This window comes from Parasteatoda tepidariorum, chromosome 2 (genome assembly GCF_043381705.1).
Source record: "Parasteatoda tepidariorum isolate YZ-2023 chromosome 2, CAS_Ptep_4.0, whole genome shotgun sequence".
Classification (NCBI taxonomy): Eukaryota; Metazoa; Arthropoda; class Arachnida; order Araneae; family Theridiidae; genus Parasteatoda; species Parasteatoda tepidariorum.
Genome location: NC_092205.1, coordinates 97,690,409 through 97,712,273, shown reverse-complemented (window position 1 = coordinate 97,712,273; position 21,865 = coordinate 97,690,409). Strand labels below are relative to the sequence as shown.

The window sequence follows — 21,865 nt, the reverse complement described above, 5'->3', positions numbered from 1 at the left end:
GTGTTCTGTTTAACATTTATGATATTTATTTATTTTTATAAGACAATTAACCTTTTTTTCTTCAAATTATTTTAAAACATTTTCATTTTTAAATTATTAAACAAGTTTCTTTGCTTTAAAATCAAATTTCAATTAATTTCTTGTTCTTACATTTCATGAAATTTTTATGTTTTACGAAAATTTATTTTTGGTGTCATTTATAATTTGCTTTGATGTACAAGTGTAATTTCCCTTTTTATATTTTTATTCCGTATGTTAAATGTTTTGTAGGACATTGCAAATAAACCACATCTTTTTACTACTCCTCAAAATGTCCAAAGTGCTCAAGCAAAAAAAGGAACACCTCCTTCAAAAGGAAGGCAAGAATTCAAAGAAGATAAGAAAAAGAAAGGATCCTCTGGTAATTCTCTCATTTCCTATTTTCTTGTTTATTTTAAAATAAAATACAGACAATTTTATTTTAATACTATTTTACCAACCTATAAAAATTTAATATGTTATTATCTATTTACATATATATACATTTGACATATATATATATATATATATATATGTTAAATGTTGTGTATATATATATAGAGAGAGAGAGAGAAATAGTGTTTTATTTACTTCGCATAAGCTGCACATACATAGAACTCATAAAATAAGTTTAAAATATAAAAATATAGAGGAAACATGGAAAAAAAATTTAAAAGTTAACTAAGTTTGTCGACTCTTGAATACAAAAATACCAATAGTAAATTTTCATGGCTAGCTTTGTTTTTAAATAAAATTTTTTGAAAATTTTGTTTGTTGCAAGATATTTTGCATAAGAACGTGTACCCTCGCTAAACTGTTCCCATACCTTTGGCGGTATGTTTACCACACTTTGGGAAACACTGTTCTATGGTATTGATGTATTTTAGTTCGGCTATATTAATACAATATTAGAAAACACTATTTTATTTGGATATAAGCGTTTGAGCTGATGACGAGATTATATCTTTTTCTTATTTCATTTTCCAATTTTTTTTTTTTTAATTTTTAGATTTGTGAAATTTTTTTTCTCCTTTAAAAATATTTATCTATTTCCCTGTTTTCTCTATAATTTTAACTTGTATATGAAGAGCTTAATTGTGGGCCTGGGGTGTTATGGAGGATAAGGGTCGACAACTTGATTGTGGCAAAGTGATTAGAAGTGTGCCCAGACTGCTTTTACTACCCCATTTATCTGCAGTTGGGATTTATCCTTAAATTCCATTTCTGTTAAAATAATAAACCATAAAAAGATAGTTTGTAAATATCTCTCTTGATGTTTTAATCTTTAAAGTGCTATAATTGAAAAGTAACATAATTTTCAATTATTGTACTTCGTTGTCCGAAAAAAATATATTTCAATATCATATTATTCTAAATTTGCAAAATACTCCTCCGTATGATGGCCTAACTGTAAATAGTGATGGCTGGTTTTGCAGATACACTTATTTGTCAGGGCTGAAGAGAATGGCTGGTCCATTCCTTACTCAAAGCTGAAACTATGATTCCACACCTCACACACATCTCGATAATCATAACTAAAGGATATGAAAACTTTGCTGTTTATACTTTCAGTTAGAATTGAGTTAAATGTTCGACACTTTTCTCTGATAATAGCTGTCAAACTTTACACTGCTAACAAATCATTTCTGTTCAAAAATATAGTATTCATACATTTTCTTGGTATTCCTAATGGTGTTAAAAAATAACATTTTAAAGTTGGAAAAATATCTCAGTGATAGTCATCAGCATTATTGTTTTCTAATTTTGGTTTTAAACTTTTACTGTTAGATGAAAGAGAGCATGTATGAACAGTTTTGTGGTTACGTATTGTCCGATAACAATAGTTTATGAATTGAGATGACTAATTTTAATCTATTTTTTGATGCATAATAGCAAATTTTTTTATACATTATCACTAGGAAACAAAAATCTCAAATGCTAATAAGTAAAAATATAATCTTTGGGCATATAATAATGAAAGTATTACACTTGCTCCTAAATATTTAAAATTAAGGCGTTGTAATTAAAGCACATAAATATTTTTGAATTTCGTGGTTTTATTTTCTTGACCTTGTACATTTTTTTCTTCTTATCTGTTTAAATTTGCCAGAGGGTATCGATTTCAATGGTGAAATTCTAATAAAAGTTCTGTGACATCTAATCAGATAACATAATCCTTTTTTTATTCACAGCATTCTTCTAGTCCCTTCCTTCCTCAATGGCACGACAGCCCCGGGTGGGCCCTGGCCTTCTCAATCAACTTCCTCCAGGCCTGCCTCCGCCTGGCAGTTGTCTTCCAGTTTGAGACTTTTAAGACTGAAAAGTCTCTTTCCACGCAGTCGGCCCATCTCAGCTTTGGTCGACCTCTGGGCCTTGATCCGATGGGCTGAGCCGAAAAAATTATGTTTGTCGAACGCTCTCTGTTCATTCGAATGATGTGACCAGCCCATTTAATTCTTTGGATTTTTACATACTTGACAACATCAGGTTCTCTAAAGGCCCGATAGAGTTCTGAGTTTGAACGTCTGTACCATGAACATATGAATTATAAAATGCATTCTTCTAGTACATTTTATAATTCATTTGATGGCATCTTTATATTTTCTGATATCTATATATTTTGGTATTGAAATCAGTTTAAAAAAAAAGAATGGTAGTTACATGAACATGCAAAACAATTTATTTTTAAAACGAAAAGTTGATACTGCGTTGCCGTGACCTCAATGACTAATATCAGGTGCCCAGAGCGGGACAAGTCTCTTCAAAGTAGTGACCTAGCCCTTCTATTCGCTTTTTAGCTCAGCTTATTTGTGCTTGTCCAGTAACTAAAGTTAGTTGTTAAGTTGTCTCGAAACATAACTCGTGAGAAGTATTCCATTAAGTTTTGACAAGCATTGTCTGCAAAAAAGGAAAAAACATTTACTTGTACTTGTAGTGTTTCTACCCCTACAAAAATATAATTCTAATTCACTAGTATATAAGACATGTTAACTCGATTCTATGGGGGGTACCTTTTCATAGATTAAGGTTGACATTGTCGATAACAAATGTTCCACACTGGTGACTTTCGGACCTGATGTAGACACGCCTACCTTAATAGAAACTCCCACTTTGATTTGAATGTGCCTACTTCAATGGATGGTCCACATTGAACAGTTGAATTCTGACTGTGACATTGTCCTTCTCACACTGTTGCTTTTCAGTCTCGATAACACACGATGTAAAGCATATGCACTCGACTGCTAAAAGCAACTCGGGAGTGACCACTATCGTGAACTTAATACATCTCTCACGATTAGCACTCAAAAAGTATGGTGATCTTAATACAGCTCTCCAGGCTTCTCACAAAACAGCAATGAATCAACTAGTGGTATCCCTTCATCGAATTCTATCACAGGTATAATTCTGGTGGAGGAGTACTGTAGTGTTTCTACCACTACAAAAATATAATTCCTATTTACTACACTACAAATATATAATCCCAATTCACTAGTATATTAGATATGTTAACTGGATTCTTTGGCAAGGTTGCTTCTCATAGATGAATGTTGACATTGTCGATAACTCCTCTCTCCAAAATTATTTAACTTTATTATTTTAAATAATGATTTAAGTGGGTTTTTTTTGTCGTCTTTTTTGATAAAGGATTTTTTTTTCTTTTTGAGCAGGTGGTAAATCAGGTAGTGGAACTGGAAGTCAAGGAAGGGAGACGAAAACTAAGAACGTGAAGCGTAAATACTTCACTGAGAAAAAAACTGATGATTATGGAAGCGATGAAGAAACTGAGTCACAATCTAAACCTCAGAAGTTGGACTTGGAATTTTTATCTGCGAGTGAAGTAGAGAAACACGTGAAGAGTTTGGAACAATTTCGTGACTGCCCGGATGAGTTAATCACGGATATAGCAGTTGAAATACATAGGTAAAGCTAACCCTTATGCGACTAACATACAGAAAAATGGTGATTTTATAATACCCTTAGTTTTTTTGTGCACTATTTCTTCAAAATTACGAGATGAATTACCATTTTATGTGATAGTTAAACTTATGGTTTACTCTTAGGATAAAAGAGGTTACATACCGTTTTTAAAAAAATTTAAAGGTACTTATTTTTGTTTTATCAAAGCTCTTAAGAGTGCTTTTTTTATTGGATGTTTATGAAAAGTGCTTAATTTTCTCTTTTTCCAAAATTAGATTTTTTCTTTACCACGCCAATAGTTGCCTTCAATGTTGTGAAAAGTGCAATTTTCTCACTGTTCTATTCAACGTTTTAATAATAATTTCAACCACAATACATTTCGGCATGTGAAAACATCAATCATTTTACTTGTTGGCTGTATCACGCATGGCTCCTCAAGCACAAACTCTGAGCTAGATTCCTTGAAAAAGTTTCACGCACACTCTCATGCAATACTTCTACATTTTTCGAGAGATTTCAGGTTTTATCTCTTGTCCCCTGAAATTAAACCGAAAATCTCACGAATTTTATCTGATCATAGGGATTATTACACCTTTTTCCTTAATACAAACAAAGAAAAAAAAATTGTTCTCTTTTTTTAAAAATTTCTTTGCTGGTGAAGCACCATAGTCCTCCTCACTGGCAAATTGATGACGTTCTCCAGGGGTCTATCCAGTCCGAATTTACTACCGTTTAGCGGTACCTTCACAAATTAAATTTTAGGAACGATGGTAGTTTCACAAATTCAACTTTAGGAAAAACGGTAGTTTCACAAAATACTTTATCTTAAAATTTTATTTTGTATCCTTAAGAAACGATAAATCTATATTTTTACTATGCTTTTATGTTGATTTTTTAATATAATTTATTAATTTTTCACATTATGCCTAAATTTTCACAAAATAGGTACCTCTCAGAAAAACCTAGACAGACCCCTGTTCTCGCATCATTCTATTTATAGATCAGTAACCACAATTGAACTTGACTTGGGGGTTGGGAATTATGTCACATAAATTAGTGACATAATTCACCAATTTTTTTTGAGTCTAAAGCAGTGAGTTTTTACCTGAGGGACTGACCACTTATTGCTTTAAATGCATAAACCTTTTATTGTTATCTTATTTTACTGGATTTTTTATTAAAATTTTAGGGCTTTTGAGTTATTTTATGAAGAAAAAAAAACTCAATAATTTTTAGAGGTAAGACATTTGTATAATGTGAAGCGCTTTTCTTTACCAAAACTTAAAGCAAATTCAGTAAAAAAAATTTGTTATTCAGATTTATCAATTCAAAAAACTCTTTATTATTTGATTTAAAAACAATATAAGATAAAAATTCAATTTTTTTCAGCCTTGTTAAATAATGTGAATATAATAATTTACTTCCTACAAAATTCTCTATCTTCAATCCTCATTCTATTTACATTTCAATCATTTCATTAAAGAAGTACTGTACCAAGTAAAAAACTAACAAAACCATTCATACGTTTGTGATATAAATTTATTAAAATTTTTATTTAGTTTGCTTAATTCTCTACTTAAATATGTATGTAAGAGTTGAGTTCTTAGTTATTTTATCATGTTATGTTGTGAAATCTTTGTATGTGTTTATATATATATGGAGAACTTTCAAATGTGGAGAAAGAAAAATTATTAGTGTGCATATCTTAGTTATATACATTTTTAAAAAAGTGTGTAAAGATATTTTTTGAGGTCTTAAAAGAGTACCAAAAAGGTGCTTTTTTTTGTTGAAAAATTTTGCTACACACTCTTTTAAATTTTTTTTCAAAGTTCTACTTACTATTTATTGTAGCTCTAATGTGGTGATAAAACCAAATAAACTTATTAGCTTATAAGGATATTTGAATTTTATGAAACAAAAAAAGATTTGATAAAAAATATATATATATTTATGTACACTGTTTTTTTTTTTATTTTGGTAATAAGCGTGTCATTCATATTTTTTAATTGGTATAATACTTTTTTTAATACTTACAATACTTTGTATAATAATTTTTTTATGTCACTTTTTTATGTTTTGTTTAATACTTTTTTTTATTTCCTTTGTTTTCTTCTTTGGCTACTTTGATTATTTTATTATTAATCATTTAAAAAAAAACTTTTGATTTGAATTGAAAACAAGAATACATCAATTTTAATATGTTTTTTTTCCAGGTAAATATTTGTGTATTTTAATTTGTTACTTTGTTCCTGATTTTTAGTTTTTTTCCCCCTAAAAAAAGTTGCATGTATGAATATAAAATTTATTGAAACTGAAGGTTTTATTTTTGTTTTTTAAATTTAAATTTGTTTTTTTTTTCTTTTATCCATAGTTTAAATCATTACTAAAAAAATTTATCGAGAAATGTATGTCCAAAATAGATGTGTAAAAAATTATTTATCTTTAATGCATTTGTTTCATTTATATTTGTTACCCGATACCCATTATAAAGAATATATCAGTGATTGAGAATAAACCTTTTTTTTTCATTAAAAATATAGATATAAATACTAACAATTTTTTAATTGTTAGTTTTCTTCAAATATATTTTAAATATCTTTAACATAGTTTAATATTGATTTCAGACCTCTTAAAAAGAAGTACCAAGAGGTTGCAAAAGCTTTATTTGAATCTACATCTGCAGGATCCAGCCGTCGTAAGCAACATGCTGACTATCAAAACAATTTTACAACTCTCTTAAGCCACATTTTAATGTTTGAAAAAGCAACAGAGCTATTTTCAGGTATTTCTAAATATTTTTTAAGTTGTCTTTGTCAAAAACATTATAACTGTCTCAAAAATGATTGCAAAGTGGTTTGATTTTAATTAACAGTGGTTTGCAATAAAGGCTAAAAAGGGACTTGTTTTTTTTTTGTGGGAGAAGGAAACATTAGAAAAAAAGTTTTGAAATTTTTTTATAAATTGTAATATTTAACAACTCACTATTTTGATGTGTATGTTAAATTCATCTCTTTATAGATAAGCATCTAGCAAAAAATAATTTAGTTAGAAGATGTAAAAAATGTTTAAATCTGGGTACGTAACATTTTTAAAAAGTACTTGAAGGTGCTTTTTTTATTCGGGGTTAGTAAAATGTGTTTAATTTTCTATCTTTTAAAAAGAGATTTTTTCTTTGCCGTATCGATTGTTGTTCTAAATTACATTCTTTGCAATGTTTTTGAGAAACTAGTTATCTTATCATGATTAAGTCAAGTTACTGAAAATATTTTTGAATTTTATTTATTTTATCTTAATAAATGTTACTTTAAACGATAGAGATTTTTTTTCATTACTGTGCAGATTCTAGTTATGATTTTTTTGGGGGGGGGGAGTGATTAAAAATATATTTTTTGAGTATTTAAAAAATACCTAAAAGGTGTGAATTTTTGTAAAAAAATCTGGCTACACACCAGTATAAAATAAATATTAATCACACTTATATACAATTTTAAAACACCCTTATGCAGCTAAATATTATTTTATTGTTTCCACAGAAGATGTTTGTGCACAACTTCTAAAACATCTTTTGAAAACTCTGTGCTCTGACCTGGTGAACATGATTGTCAATTACCTTGCCCAGGAACATGGTGTGGCAGCTGTTCAATCGGAAACATCTTTCACTATTGAGGTACTCCATTCACTCTCTATTATCCAGATTATTAGTCGTTCTCTCCAACCCATTTTACGGCCAAATCATCAATTTTAAGTTTTTAAACACCATCTTCTAAACCACATTGAGCTTTAACTTTGAAAACATATTTCCAAATCCAATCCCCTGTGGCAGAATTTTTTCGAGCTATCTGCGACAAAACTATCCACTAATATCTTTCTACAAGATACTTTTAATAATAACAAATATATATATTACTGATTTAAAATAACAAAAGTGTTGTGCTTACAAAAAAAAATTATACATATATTTCTTTTACTGAATATATAATCATTTTTTGTTCTAATATTATGGGTGATATTCTTGCATTTTGTTGAGGGGAGATATGTGCAAATTATTTGCTTCTTTGCATTTTCCTTAGAAGTAATTGCCGAAAAAAAGATCAATGACGAAATCACAGGAATCAGATTCCTCAAATGCATGTTTCAATTCGTGATTAGGTTTTGTAATGAATAATATCAGATGTAAAAACTGTGGTGAAATTAATACCGCTAACTTCCAAAACCTCAAAAAAAAAACGCCTTAAAAAATAAGTACTCAAATGCAAGATTTAAATTTTCCATATTGTTTGAAATATATCAGGATATTTAAAAACCATGTGAAAATCAATATCAGTAACCAAAAACTAATTATCTAAATGCAGGATTCAAATATTACATGTCAATTTCTATAGAAAAAAAATTAAATTTTTTTATTTTTCAAGAGGAAAATCTTTTTGCAAGAACTCTAAGGTTCTGCAACAATGTTGCCATATCACTGCAATTCTGCCACGGGGATTCTGCCAATTTCTAATTTTTGTGCACCATCTTCAAAACCAAATTTTATTTTAATATTACAATCACTTCTCTAAATTTTAAATCATGTACACTGTTTAATCGAAATTATTCTAATTTGGCATAACTAAACACTTAAAAAAAATAAATTCAGAATACTTTTTCATAAAATTTTTATTTTATTAAATATTTATGTTAAGCTTTATGGGCCATGTTAGCCTAATTGGTAAGGCACTTGGTCCATGTCCGAAGGCCGTGAGTTTTATCCCGCCAGCCGAAGACTCCCCTTGTAGCAAATGGTGACTGACGCATGTTCCCATAACAAACCATGCCTGAGTGGGTGCTGATCCAGGAGTTTCCTTGTCTTGTGTATTGGTTCAAATATTATAAGGCTACAGAGTTGAACATTAATAACCATAAACCCGAAATTGCATGAGCTGTTCAACTACGGTTATAAAATAAAATAAAAAATAAAGTTTTTCAATATAGACACATTTGTCAACTTGCAGGTAAGGAATGATCATATTTCATGATTTTGCATAAATTTTTCAACTCGGTACATATCAAGCTTTTAAATTATTTTTTAATTATGTCATTGCCTTTATTTCAATATCTTAACTTACATTTACTTATATCAAAATTTTGCCTGACTATTTATTATTTTTATATTGTTACATTATCATTATTTTTTTTTTTTTTTTTAGCAACGTCTAAAGATTATAAATAAATTTTCTGAAGACATACGACAGCCACTAATAAAGCTTCACAACTCTTTAAATGCAAAGGTATGTGAGTTATTGATTTAATTTGTTCAACGTCTTAGAGTTATTTCAGACATGTGTTTTCTCTGCTAATTTTTTGGAATTATGCGAAACAAAAATTATATTCCGACAAATTTTTTATAATTCAAATTTTTTATAAAATTTTATTTTGAAGTTTGTTAAATGTTTTTAACAAGGTATTTATGCCTCTCTTAAACACCTTTTTTTTCCTACAAGAGTTGTAATAGTGCAATTTCACCTTAACTTCAAATCAAAGCATTAAAGAAAAATTCTGAAATGAATGGCTTTGGCCAGAATTTATTCCATGACAAAAACGAATGTAAAATTTATTATGTAAAAAGTAATTCTGAAATTGCAAGCGTTTGGAAAATTGTTTCTTTTTATTCAACTTATATTTTATTAAAATATGATATTATGAAGCTAATTTTTGATGGCGTTAAACAATTTGTTTTTCATGCAATAAAGTAACATGTCAATATCCTCTCATATTATATCCCATCGTTTAAGTATTCTATTTTTGATACAATGATATTATCATTTTTTCAGTCATTATTGCTATTCACTTCATTTTAAAAGCCTAATATTTTTAATATATTATTTATTACAGTGCCCGAATTTCTAATTTAGTATAAGTTTCTGAAAATTAGTAGCTAATTTCTTACTCCAACAATCCCCTGACATATCTTTCCTAATTCACCTCTATCTTAATTGCATATGGTTTTTAAAATTCCTTTATGTTAATACAATATTATTATTACACGCAAAATAAGAAGTGTGCCTTTAAATAATCACTTCATGCTGCATTTTAATGTTTTAATTTTTTTTGTGCTAATATTGCTATTGATTTTCAGTATTTTTTTATACGATAATATTGTAACATAATGATTCTATCTTTTTTTTTCAGTCATTATTGCTATTGGCTTCTTTTTTAAAACCTAATATTTTCAATATATTTATTTCAATGTCCGAATCTCTAATTAAGTTTCGAAAAATTAACAGACAATTTCTTATTCTAGCAATCACTTCTCATATCTATCCTAATTTACCTCTTCATTTCTTTGAGTCAAACTAATTTAAAAAACTTATTAATATCAATATGTGCCAGTTCCTGTTGATAATTAAACATCTAGAAACAAAAAAGACAATCATGTAACTTACAAAGCAAGGTTCTTGAAATGTTTTTTTCCAACACTGATCTTTTAAACTGAGTAATTCTTAAACTGTTTAAATGTTGGACATTTTATCGTTGAAATTCATAGATACTTATCAGTTAAACATGTGTTCAGAATATAATATATTCCTCCTACCTGTGAGGTGATCATCATAATGTTTGTTGTGCCAATTGCCTACTGGGCTGTCTCCAACTGAAGCGACTTCTTTGGCGTTTGCGAAATCTCAAGGGCTTACCCCCTAGTGTGTTGACTGTAGAGGTTCTCACAACCGCTATACACTATCTTTTGGAGATAGACCAGTTTACCCCGTAGAGCTCTTACCAAGGCTCTGCCTTTTTTCCTCTCTCCCCCTGTGCGCTCACAGATTGTGGATCTCGTATTCATCTTTCTTTTTATTAATTTGCAATTATCTTTTGAATATAAATTTATATTAAATTTAAATAACTCTCTAATGCTTATTGTAATATCTTCTCCCTGAAGCAAACAGGGAGAACCTGGACCCACGTGGGAGATATACCCTTCTGCCAGTTCATGTATTTTCGTAACATTTATTTCGCCAAAGTGAAAAATAAAGGATACCTTGATCAATTTATCTTTCCTTTTGGAGTATGACCAACGCTCTTACCTGGGTGTTGGAATAATCCAACCTTCAAACCGACTACTCCAGTAGAAGAACCGACTCACCCAATAAAACACTACCCTGGTTTTAAAAAAAAATAATTAATGCAGATCTTCTGTTTTTGCTATAAATAAATTCTTGAATTTTCAGTCATCTTAATTATTTTGGAATTGTTTCTTGTTCAGAATGGTGTCTAAATGCAAGTTAAAATGTATTTCGAAAATTTTATGAAGAAACTGAAACTCAAAGCCATTCTGAAATGCCTTAATCTTTACCAGCTTATAATCGACAGCTTGTATTTAGATATTTTTATAAACAAGTTTGTGGAATCTTTTTGAAGTTAAAAATAATTTTTGAGGCCCATATAAATAAACTGTTACAATCAATATTTTGTAGGCAGATAAAATATAAATTTTAAGTTTTTTTTTCCCACCACTTCCTCTCTTCATTTTATAAGTTAACTTAATAAATTTTCTTTATTTCTTGTTTGTTGTCATTTCTAGAATTTGGAGGACTTTCATCCTGCAGTAGAAACTGTTTTAGGTGCTGGAATTTGTGATATGATTGTCAGAAAACCAGACAAAAAGAAGGAAAGGTAATTTTTGAAGTTATTTTTATTGTATGCAAGAATAATAAAATGAAGACAACCAACCGCTTTTTATTGTTTTTATCAGTATTGATATGATTTACATTGATCTTGTAACACATTGCTTTCTTTTTAACCAATTTCTTTTATTTTCTCATAAAAATACTATTATCGTTTTGTGTTAATATTTTTGTTTAACCTGTTTTTCTATTTCATAATTTGATTGCAAACAGATTTAGGGTTTTTTTGTTTCTTTTTTTTATTTTTAAATTCAGTATTTTTCTATGAAATAATTTTATTACGTGTCTTATTATACTTTCTGATAATTTAGAACATGTGTTAGATTCATAACTATTAGACTATTTCAAAAGATATTCATTCTCAAAATTAGTTCAAATAATCTGAAATCTATAAATATCTATCTTCCATCTAGTATAATATTAATGATCATAATTTAACCATACCTACTATTTTTACCTTTTATTTATATACTTATTTTTTACTGATTACATTATGACAAGTTTAAATAATTTTACGAAAAACTGCCAATGAAAAAAAACTATTATTATTTTAACCTTTTGCTCATCACTTATGTTACAACCTTTCCACCGAATATTATTAGTAACGTTGGAAATGCTTTCACTTCATATACCATATAAAATAAATGACTGTAAGCCATTTTATTTTATTTTAAACATCGTCGAATAGCCGACCCAATATTTGGGTTTATGACTACTAATGTTCAACTCCGTAGCCTCGTAATTTTGAACCTGATTTGGAACTCCTGGATCACGTATTGGGAGAAATTTGCCTTCATGGTGGAAATTTTGATGGTACTAACCCACATTTGCGTTACGTGAAGAGAAAAACCTCACACATTAGCCTTGTGGCTAGGGGGCTTTAACCCACGATCCGTCTTCCACTGAGGATATTTTAGGCAGGGCCGGCTTATGTATGTCGCGGCCCCTAGGCAATGCTCGTCTCGGGGCCCCCTCCCCTACCGTCTTCTAACTTCCTAATTATTATATATCACAGTATATTATATATAGTATATTATCACATTATTCAATAAAAATATTGAATCAAACGAAAAGAATATAAGTAATTAATATATGCATTTAAAAAAAATCATACAATAAGCTTAAATATTAACTCTTCTAACTTTTTTTGTTACAAAATCGTTCAAGACATCCTGAAAGTTAACCTTTTCCAATACATCATTTTNAATATCCAATACTTAGCTCTAAATTCGTAAGTTTTGAAACACAAACTGTAAAACTCTCTTTTCATTCACAGCCGTAAAACTCGCAAACAAATTGCACGAAGTGAAAATTCAACGATTACATTAAAAATGTTTCAAAAATGTTGTCTATGACACAATACAACGTATGTATTTAGTGGATCGGGGAATTCCCCAATCATGCGACGAACGAACCAGTACTGCCAACCTTATTTTTACATACTCTTTGGTAGCTTGGCCATAGAATATACGTACCTATGGTAGGTATCAGAACAGTAAGTGTGCATTCACAACAAAGAATTTTGCTCGTTTTTCAAGCGTGTTGTGTTAAAAAAGCTGCTCTTGCTGTATAGTCATCTGATTAGTCGGCGTTAAAATTATCGCGATAAAATTGCTTGCGATTATATTACTGCGTTATATATGAACTAACTACCATACTATTAATATCTAATTTGGAATGCGTTCAGAAATGTACTAAAATAGCGTCGATGTAATGTACAGAGCAAGATAATCGTCATTGAAATTTCGAATTCAATTTTTACTGTTTAAGAAACATTGTCAATTTTTTTCTCTGTAGCACGGGGTCCCTAGGCAGTTGCTTACAGTGCCTAATGGATAAAACGGCCCTGATTTTACGTCAGCATTGTGGTCGTTGTATTGACCAGCCATCGCTTGAATTTGAAACCGGTTCACCTCATTGGAAGGTGAACGCTCTATCCCCCCGAGCCATCACGCCTCGATGGTTAGCCATTGTGGTTCCAATCCTTTGTAAAATGTTTATCTTAACATCTTCTACTATAAGGAATGAAGAAAGTAATTATTTTTCAGATTAGTGTTGGCCAATCACAGGCAGTCTCTCCTCACCCAATTGTCAGAAGCAAGTGAACCGGCCCTGTGCCTGCACGTGGCCGTCCTTCTCATCTTCCAGACCCACACGCACAACATGCTGCACGCATCTGGGAAGTTTGTCCCACACATCATTGTCTACCTACAGAGGCAAGTGCCTTTCGAAGTCTACGAGCTCCTGGCTACCTATCAAGGTAATACACTGCCGCCTTTCACTATTTAATGCTACTTATTTCTTTGCTGTTTTATACATGGTGCATAGCGTTTATAAAAAATGCTAAAAAGTGCTTTTTTTCATACGGTGTTTTTAAAAAGTGCTTACATTACCCTTTTTGAAGACTAGATTTTTTTTTCTTTACCCTATCGATTTTCGCCGCGTGATTTGCAACAGGGTGCTTTTTAAATTGTTCTTTTCAAAATTTATCCAATCCCTTCAACCACAATCTATTTCAACGTGCCGTCGGTCCATAGCGTATGAAAGGGCCGATCATTTTGCATGTTTGATGAAATACTTGCATGTCCGCATGTGCGTCCACTGAGCTGTGTTTCGTGAGATTGTCGCGCTCATATGTTTCAATTCTGCTGCATTTTGCTCGATATTCTCAATTTCAGGCTTCATTTTCAGATATCGAACCGAAAAATTTCTCGGTCATTTTCTAATGGCTAATATAATCAAGAAAACAATTATTTGAATTAAAAATTAGTTATTTGATCGTGATCATGTAAAGTCTTTGAAAATTATTTTGCATTTTGTTAGTGTTGTATAGTCCTTAAAAATATTTTTTGAGTGCTTAAAAAGTACTTAAAAAGGTTCATTTTTTTTGTTGAAAGATTGGGCTACGCACCCTGTTACATAATAAATATACTTACTGGTTTAAAAAATCTTGTTGTCATACAGTAATTACTCTGTGGGTATGTAAATGACTAATGATTCTAGAAAAACTTATGATTATAGAAAAGTGTATGAAAGTGTTCTCTCTAGTTATATATCTTTTTTTTCCCTTATTTCAGAACTCGTCATAAAGAAACTGACACCCAGTGACGATGAAGAAGAGAAGAAAACGATCGAAACTACTTTAGTTGAGAAAATGTCGAAAATCAAAGAGGTAGCCGTTACGTATAAAAAGTCTTCCATATCTGAGACTGACCCTTCTGTACATTGAATGATATAAAATAAATAAATTTTTTATAGCCAGGCGTTTTCATTTGATAGAGCTATTTATTTTATTGTTTAATAAAGCTATCTATTTATATTCAATCTTTTTATTTGTTCATTATTTCATCTAATTATCTGACACTAACACTACCTTTAAAAAGTAAGGATGATTCCTTTTCTTTAATTTATCAGGGTGCGTAGCGTTTTCGTTTAAAAAGCGCTTAATTCTCCCTTTTCGAAAATGAGATTTTTTTCTCTACTATGACGATTTTCGTCACGTATTATGCAAAAGCGTGGCTTTCACATTGTTCTATTCAAATTTTTCACAAATCATTCAAGCATTTCGGCTTACTGTCGTTTCGTAGCGTATCCCGCATCGGCATATACTGACCTGGATTCAGTGGGAATTGTGTGCAACTCCGCTGCATTTTGCAAGAGATTCGCAATTTCTGACTTCATTTTTCTCCCTCTGATATTGAACTGAAAAATCTCTCTTTCTTTTTATGATGGCTAATGTAATAAAAAAAAAGAGCTCTTTGTCAGAAACTAGTTATATTATCATGATCATGTAAAGTCTTTAAAAAATATTTTGTTTATGTGCTTAGTGCTTAAAAATATTTTTTAGTTCCTGAAAAGTAATTAAAAGGTGCTATATGTAAAAACAGTAAGTCTAGTTTATGGATTGTTCACATTTAACTCTTAAAAAGTTAAGCACTAGCGCAACCAGTGACGTAGTTTTAATGTATGTTCAAGGGGGGTTATTGGTTACCTCCTTCTAATGTATATATATAAATGTCTAAACGTTTAAATGAATAATGAAAACTTAACTATCTACATCCTACTCACCACACAATAAATCATTAGTCAAGTAATGTTCATTTCGAGGAGGGTTTCGTCCTCCAAAACGACGCCGCTATCCGCAACAGCTATTGTGACGATCAGGGTGATGACAATGAAGAATTACATTGTGAATGTAAAAAAAAGATCAAGTAAGGTAATTGAATTATCATGAATAATAATCAAACAATTTTTAGTGTACAAATCCTTTCGCGTGCAAACTATATTTCGATTTTAAACAAACAAGAAACAAATATATATCTGCATAATATTTTCTTAAAAATCAGAGATCTTAAAATAATATTAATGGAACTAACCCGCATCTGCGTTACGTGCAGTGGAAAACCTCCCTCTGTTAGCCTGGAGGCAAGGGAACTCTAATCCATGATCCGTCTGCCATTGGTGATCTTTTGCTTCCGCATTGTGGTGGGTGCAAGCCGCGAGCAGAATTCGAATCAACCAGCCAACGCTGGAATCGAACCTAGGTCACTTCATTGGGAGGCGAGCGCTCTATTCCTTGAGTCACAGCGGCTCTTGTAGATCAAGACTGTAAAAAATCAGACTGAATCAATGGCTGGGTTTATGTTTTGTGTGACTTCTCTCATTGCCCTTTAAACGCTAGTAGTATATAAATGCCTAAAAAGTGAGAGCCACCACGGCTCGCACTTCTTAGTTAACATATTCAAGAATGACGCCAGACTTTGCCTGGCAGGAAGTCAAGTCTTCCCCGACTGGGGGCTCAAACAAATGAATTCAAAACATTTATATTAAAACGTATTTTATACTTTATCATTTTTTTCTCGCGTCATTTTTTGAAGTATGTTTTTGAGATGTTATAATCACAGATTATTATACCATAATATGCAAATTATTTTTAATGTAGGTTCCAGGTAGATCACCGAAGTCAAGCATCACTGGTTGCAGGCAGTGTGCGGGTGGGTGACCACTCGGATTAGTCAGCGTAGGGACCGAGGGTGCCTCGGTATTGGTCCTCGTTAAACTGTTCTACCGTAAAGTGCTCGACTTCGCGTGCAGGTCGCCGCGCTACCGAAACGGGAGTGCCATCCCCTCTGCAGAGGATCAAAATTGTGATGGCATGTCTTCGGATCATCCTCAGGGATGTTTCCCAGACCGTCGCTAATAGCCCATTGTGCAGCTCTAGTGTGACGTTAATTAACTACAACAACTTTTTAATGTAAATTTAAGATCGCATTTTTTTCTGTGATCGATGTATTTAGTACTCTGTGGTGCAATTTACCATACATTGCAAGCTTAAAAATTAGTTCTGTAATAAAAAATTACGCATTCACCGCTCTTTCAGGAATTTTCCTCACGTCTCGTTCTCATAACGCAAAAATTATTCGATAATAAAAAGATTTTAAATTTCGCTTGCATTTAACGAAACGTTTAAAGAACATTTTGATATGAAAATTTTACTTTTGTATGCATCGATTGATGACTTTAGAATAATTTAAATATTAAATTCAATATTCTCTTCTGTGTCTCGTGATAGTTCAGTTTTGTAAATAAAATCATATTTTTGGCAACCGCGTATTCTTTCTAAAGATATCATACCCCGTTTTATACAAACTTCGAAATGGTTACGCCCATTAAATTGTAAAATTCTATTTTTTTTAAATTGTTATATAGTTTAATTTTACGACCAAAAAAAGGATTATTTTAATCAGGGGACTCGGATGTTAATATGTATTGTAAATAAATATAGACTTCTAAAATTTCTCTATATGATTCTTTTTTTTTTTTAAGTGAAGAATTATGTTCGGCAAAATGCTAATTTCTCAATTTGACAAAAAAAGTGCGTCCATCGGCTTAAAATATAAAATTCAAACAATATAGCTACAATTTTTTTTTAAGTTTAAATTTTTTCCGACGAGCGAATATTAACTTACAATTTAAAAAATTTGCCAGATATGATTGCTGTTTGTCGACCTATGTTTTTTTTTCTCTGCAGAGCTGAAAGCAGACTTTCCTCAAATACTAGTAGCATTGGCGTCCTTGCAGACCTAATAAAAACAATGTTCTGTTTATTTATTTGTTTTCCTTATATTTACCTTTTGTAGTCTTTTGATACTTACTTAATAAAGATGATTCATAAATGATTTTGACCACCACTTCATATAAATAATTTAAGCATTATACGAAAGTTCTTTTAAAAATATTAAGTCCCTGCACAGTTAAAATTATTATTTTATTTTTATTACTATTTTTATTTTTAAAAAATGATATCTTTTATAGCATTTTTAAATGTTAGCAGGGATTGGTGTTATAATAAAAGTAGGTAAATTCCATTTATTTAATTGCGTGTGAGCTATAGGCTACAATTTGTCTCGTTTTACTAATTAAAGCAGTTGGATTAAGGTATGACAATAGAATTATTTAAAGTAATTATTTATGTAAAAAAAATTTTGTTTTTCAATGAAATTGGAGTCCGAATATTTATTTTAGATGAGTAAAAGAAGACAACTTATTAAATATTAAACTTTCTAGTAGCTTTCTAACAGCGGTCCAAAATTTTAAGACATATTGCTTTTTTTTTTATTTAAAAGTATAAAGTTTTGTATGATAGAGAAAATTTATATACCTGTGACTTCCACAAAATAAACACTTTAAGTATGCATTTATTGTTAAAAATAGAAAATTATGCAAATTTTAATGGAAAATCTGTTGCTAAAAGTGCAAAGTAAAAAAAATCTTTTCAAATACGGCTGTTATCATGTTTTATTTTAAAGAAATTTTTCTTCTTTATAACGTCAACCATTCCTCGATGCAAATAATTTAAACGAATCATAATGTGTAGATTGCCTACATGATCTACTGATACCTATTTTGAGACTTTGCAAACTACTGGAATTGCTAAAATGCTTTCGGAAATATTTAGCACTGAAATCAATAAGATGACGATAACAGAGAAACATTTGAAAGTAGTTCTATTAAAATTTTAATATAGTTTTATTAAGAATTGGTTGCCACCCGTCAAACGGAGTATTTTTAAATTTAAAAGTAATTCTGTTAAGATTTCAGTCATTTTTAGACAATGTAATAAAGAAATTATGGCCACTCGCCGCGGTGTAGTTTTAAATTTAAAAGTAATTCTGTTAAAATGTCAATCATTTTAAAACATTGCAATAAAGAAGTTATTGCCACTCGTCCAGCGGTGTAGTTTTAAAGTTAAAAGTAATTCTGTTAAAATTTCAGTGATTTTAAAACATTGTAATAAAGAAATTATAGCCACTCGTCCGGCGGTGTATTTTTAAATTTAAAAGTAATTCTGTAAAAATTTCAGTCATTTTTAAACATTGTAATAAAGAAATTAATGCCACTCGTCCGGCGGTGTAGTTTTAAAGTTAAAAGTAATTCTGTTAAAATATCAGTCATTTTAAAACATTGCAATAAAGAAATTATTGCCACTCGTCCGGCGGTGTATTTTTAAATTTAAAAGTAATTCTGTTAAAATATCAGTCATATTTAAACATTGTAATAAAGAAATAATGGCCACTCGTCCGGCGGTGTAATTTCAAATTTAAAAGTAATTCTGTTAAAATTTCAATCATTTTAAAACTTCAGACAATATTTTGAGCTTCAGACAATATTTTTGTTTACATAATATAAAGTGACATATGACAAGGGGATAGGGGGGTTTCTGAAAATGTGACATGAGGGGGAAGAGTCAAGCAAAAAGAAAAAAAAATATTTGATATCGTTTCAATGCTACGATCACAAAATGTTATTAAAAAAAAGCATTTTAAAATAAAATTTGAAATACGATCTGTAACGTAGTACTTTTTTTCTGAACTGCAAGCTCCATGCATTACTATTTTTTTTAATTTTATATATTCATAAGAATGCTAATGTCCTATAGAGTGGCATGTGATAAAAGAAGTACAGTGAAGTATGACTCTTTGTGTCAAAAGGGGGATGCTAAAAATATTGAGACAAAAAAGAATGTGACATATTTGAATTATGGATAGCCCAAAGACCTTGCTAGATTGTAACTGCAGAAATGTTTTTAACAAATTCAAATATTTAAACTAAATTTTACTCTTTTCTATTTTTGAATAAACACTGAGTGGCTAATCATCCTTAGAGTTTCACGAAAATAAGCTATTGCGTCACAGCGTTGCCACTGGAGAACTAATGTTGTTGCGCAGGCCATTAAGGCAATGATTGCAATTGTTCTTGTTTTAAAGTTACGTCATCTGTGGCCAAGAATTCTACTTCTGCCATACCCATGCATTATAGGGTGTACCCATTCATACATCCATTCATTTACATGGTAGTAATTTTGACCTGAACCAGAGACCGATCAATCTCCAATCCTGCACCCCCAGAGGTATTATTTGTTATAGGAACATAGAGGACTTTGTGACCTGACAGATTTAACGCGCACCAGTCACACTTAACTACACGGGAGGTCTTCGGACAGTTGGATTCGAACTCCTGTTCTTACGAATGGTAGATCAGCGCTCTGCCAACTAGGTTATCCCAGCCACTGGTAAACTAATGTAGAATTGAAAAGAAAAAAAAGAAGGAAATAACTTCTCGCTTTACTTTGAAGGTATTATTTTGAATGCATAGTTGTCTAATTTTGTTATACTGATGATCGTATCACAATGCCGAGGGGTATTTTCAAAAAGATACCGGGTCCTGCTGTACTTCTGGGATTGCTAGGAATTTGTTTGAGGTTTTACTGTGACCGGCCCTCCATACTATCTCATCTCCATTGAACATTTGTGTAATTCTTTAAAAAAAAAACATTTTGACATCGTTGATAGAGCGTTCGCCTTCCAATGAGGTGAACCGGGTTCGAATTTCACCGATAGCTGGTCGATTCGGATTCCACACCTGGCTGCCTGATGTAAAATATCCTCAGTGGTATACGGATCATGGGTTAGAGTCCCCTTGTGGTCGCTCTAACCGAGGGTGGTTTACGTGATTTTCCTCTCCATGTAACGCAAATGTGGGTTTGTTCCATCAAAATGTCCTTCATGAAGGCAAAATTTCTCCGAATACTCGATCCGGGAGTTCTCTTGTCTTCTGGATTGGGTTCAAGATTGCAAGGCTAAGGAGTTGTACATTAATAGTCGTGAACCCAAATTTTGATCGACTGTTCAACGACGGTTATAAAATAAAAAATTAAAAATAAATGAATAAAACTTTTAAGCGAGTTGTGACATCTTTTTAGGATGATTTTCATGAAATTTTTAAGAATAGGGTTGAATAAAAATGTTATAACAGAAAAAATTTAAAAAAATTTGGTTGTTATTTACAAGCAGAGTTGTATTAATTAAATAAAAAATATTGAATACAGCTTTGTTTATGGGATATTGAATAGCATTTGTTGACTAGATTTGAAAAAAAATATTTAATCATAGACAACGTTACTACAAACTTTCGAACAGATAAATGGATTCCTTAGTTCATTATTCTTAAAAATTTGTATTTAACTATCATTTCTTTCCAATCATCCACTTAGATTTGAAATTCCATTTCACTTAATAAAATCGCATGTTAAATTAAATGTTAAAGTTGTTTTTTAATAAAAACTAAATGTTTTATTAAAAAATTAAACATAAAGGAAAAGGAACAATTTGTTTACAAACATCATGATACACTTTCCAAAAAATACGCCTTTTATCTTTTTAAGCTGGATTAGTTTTAAATTCAATATTTAAATTGAAATCCACCAAACCGAGATTTTTTTGTTTGTTTTTTTTTAAAAACTTTTCACAATTCTTCGAATACTTATAGGGATATGAACGATGTGATTTTATCGAGTATTGCATAACTTTTCAAGTTTGAGCATTTTGTAAATGATGGAATTTTAACTAAGCAACATTAAAGGAGAAGCAATATCAATCTTGAAAAATTTCAATTTTTGAAAGCTTTTTACGATAGATATTATATAACGATGAACTTAAATAAATCTTTTTAGAAACCTTTATGAAAATAGAAGTAAAAAAAAGCGTACACATAAGGGAACACGAAATAAAATTAACTGACGGAAAACATAAGCGTTTTTAAAATCTGTCAAATGACTGGAGAAGTGGGACAAAAAACATCAAAATCTGTTTGATCGCCCAGCAAATAAAAAAAAATTGAAAGAAGTTGAAATCAACGTGGAAAAAAATAAAGCATTCTCCTTTAAAAAAAAAATAAGAATTCGGCTTAAATTTATATATATATATATA

At 30.5% G+C, this 21,865-nt stretch overlaps 1 protein-coding gene across 1 annotated transcript in view; it reads left to right on the top strand.

The window, feature by feature from the left end:
* Positions 1–14,921, top strand: part of LOC107449753 (UFM1 specific ligase 1) — a 37,656-nt gene extending 22,735 nt beyond the window's left edge. The window contains exons 10-17 of the mRNA XM_043051739.2: positions 271–400; positions 3,687–3,939; positions 6,561–6,718; positions 7,470–7,603; positions 9,123–9,203; positions 11,495–11,586; positions 13,646–13,857; positions 14,675–14,921. Of these exons, the coding sequence (XP_042907673.1) occupies positions 271–400; positions 3,687–3,939; positions 6,561–6,718; positions 7,470–7,603; positions 9,123–9,203; positions 11,495–11,586; positions 13,646–13,857; positions 14,675–14,826 (1,212 nt within the window). The 3' untranslated portion in view covers positions 14,827–14,921. The remainder of the gene's footprint in view (positions 1–270; positions 401–3,686; positions 3,940–6,560; positions 6,719–7,469; positions 7,604–9,122; positions 9,204–11,494; positions 11,587–13,645; positions 13,858–14,674) is intronic.
* The last annotated feature ends 6,944 nt before the right edge of the window (positions 14,922–21,865 follow it).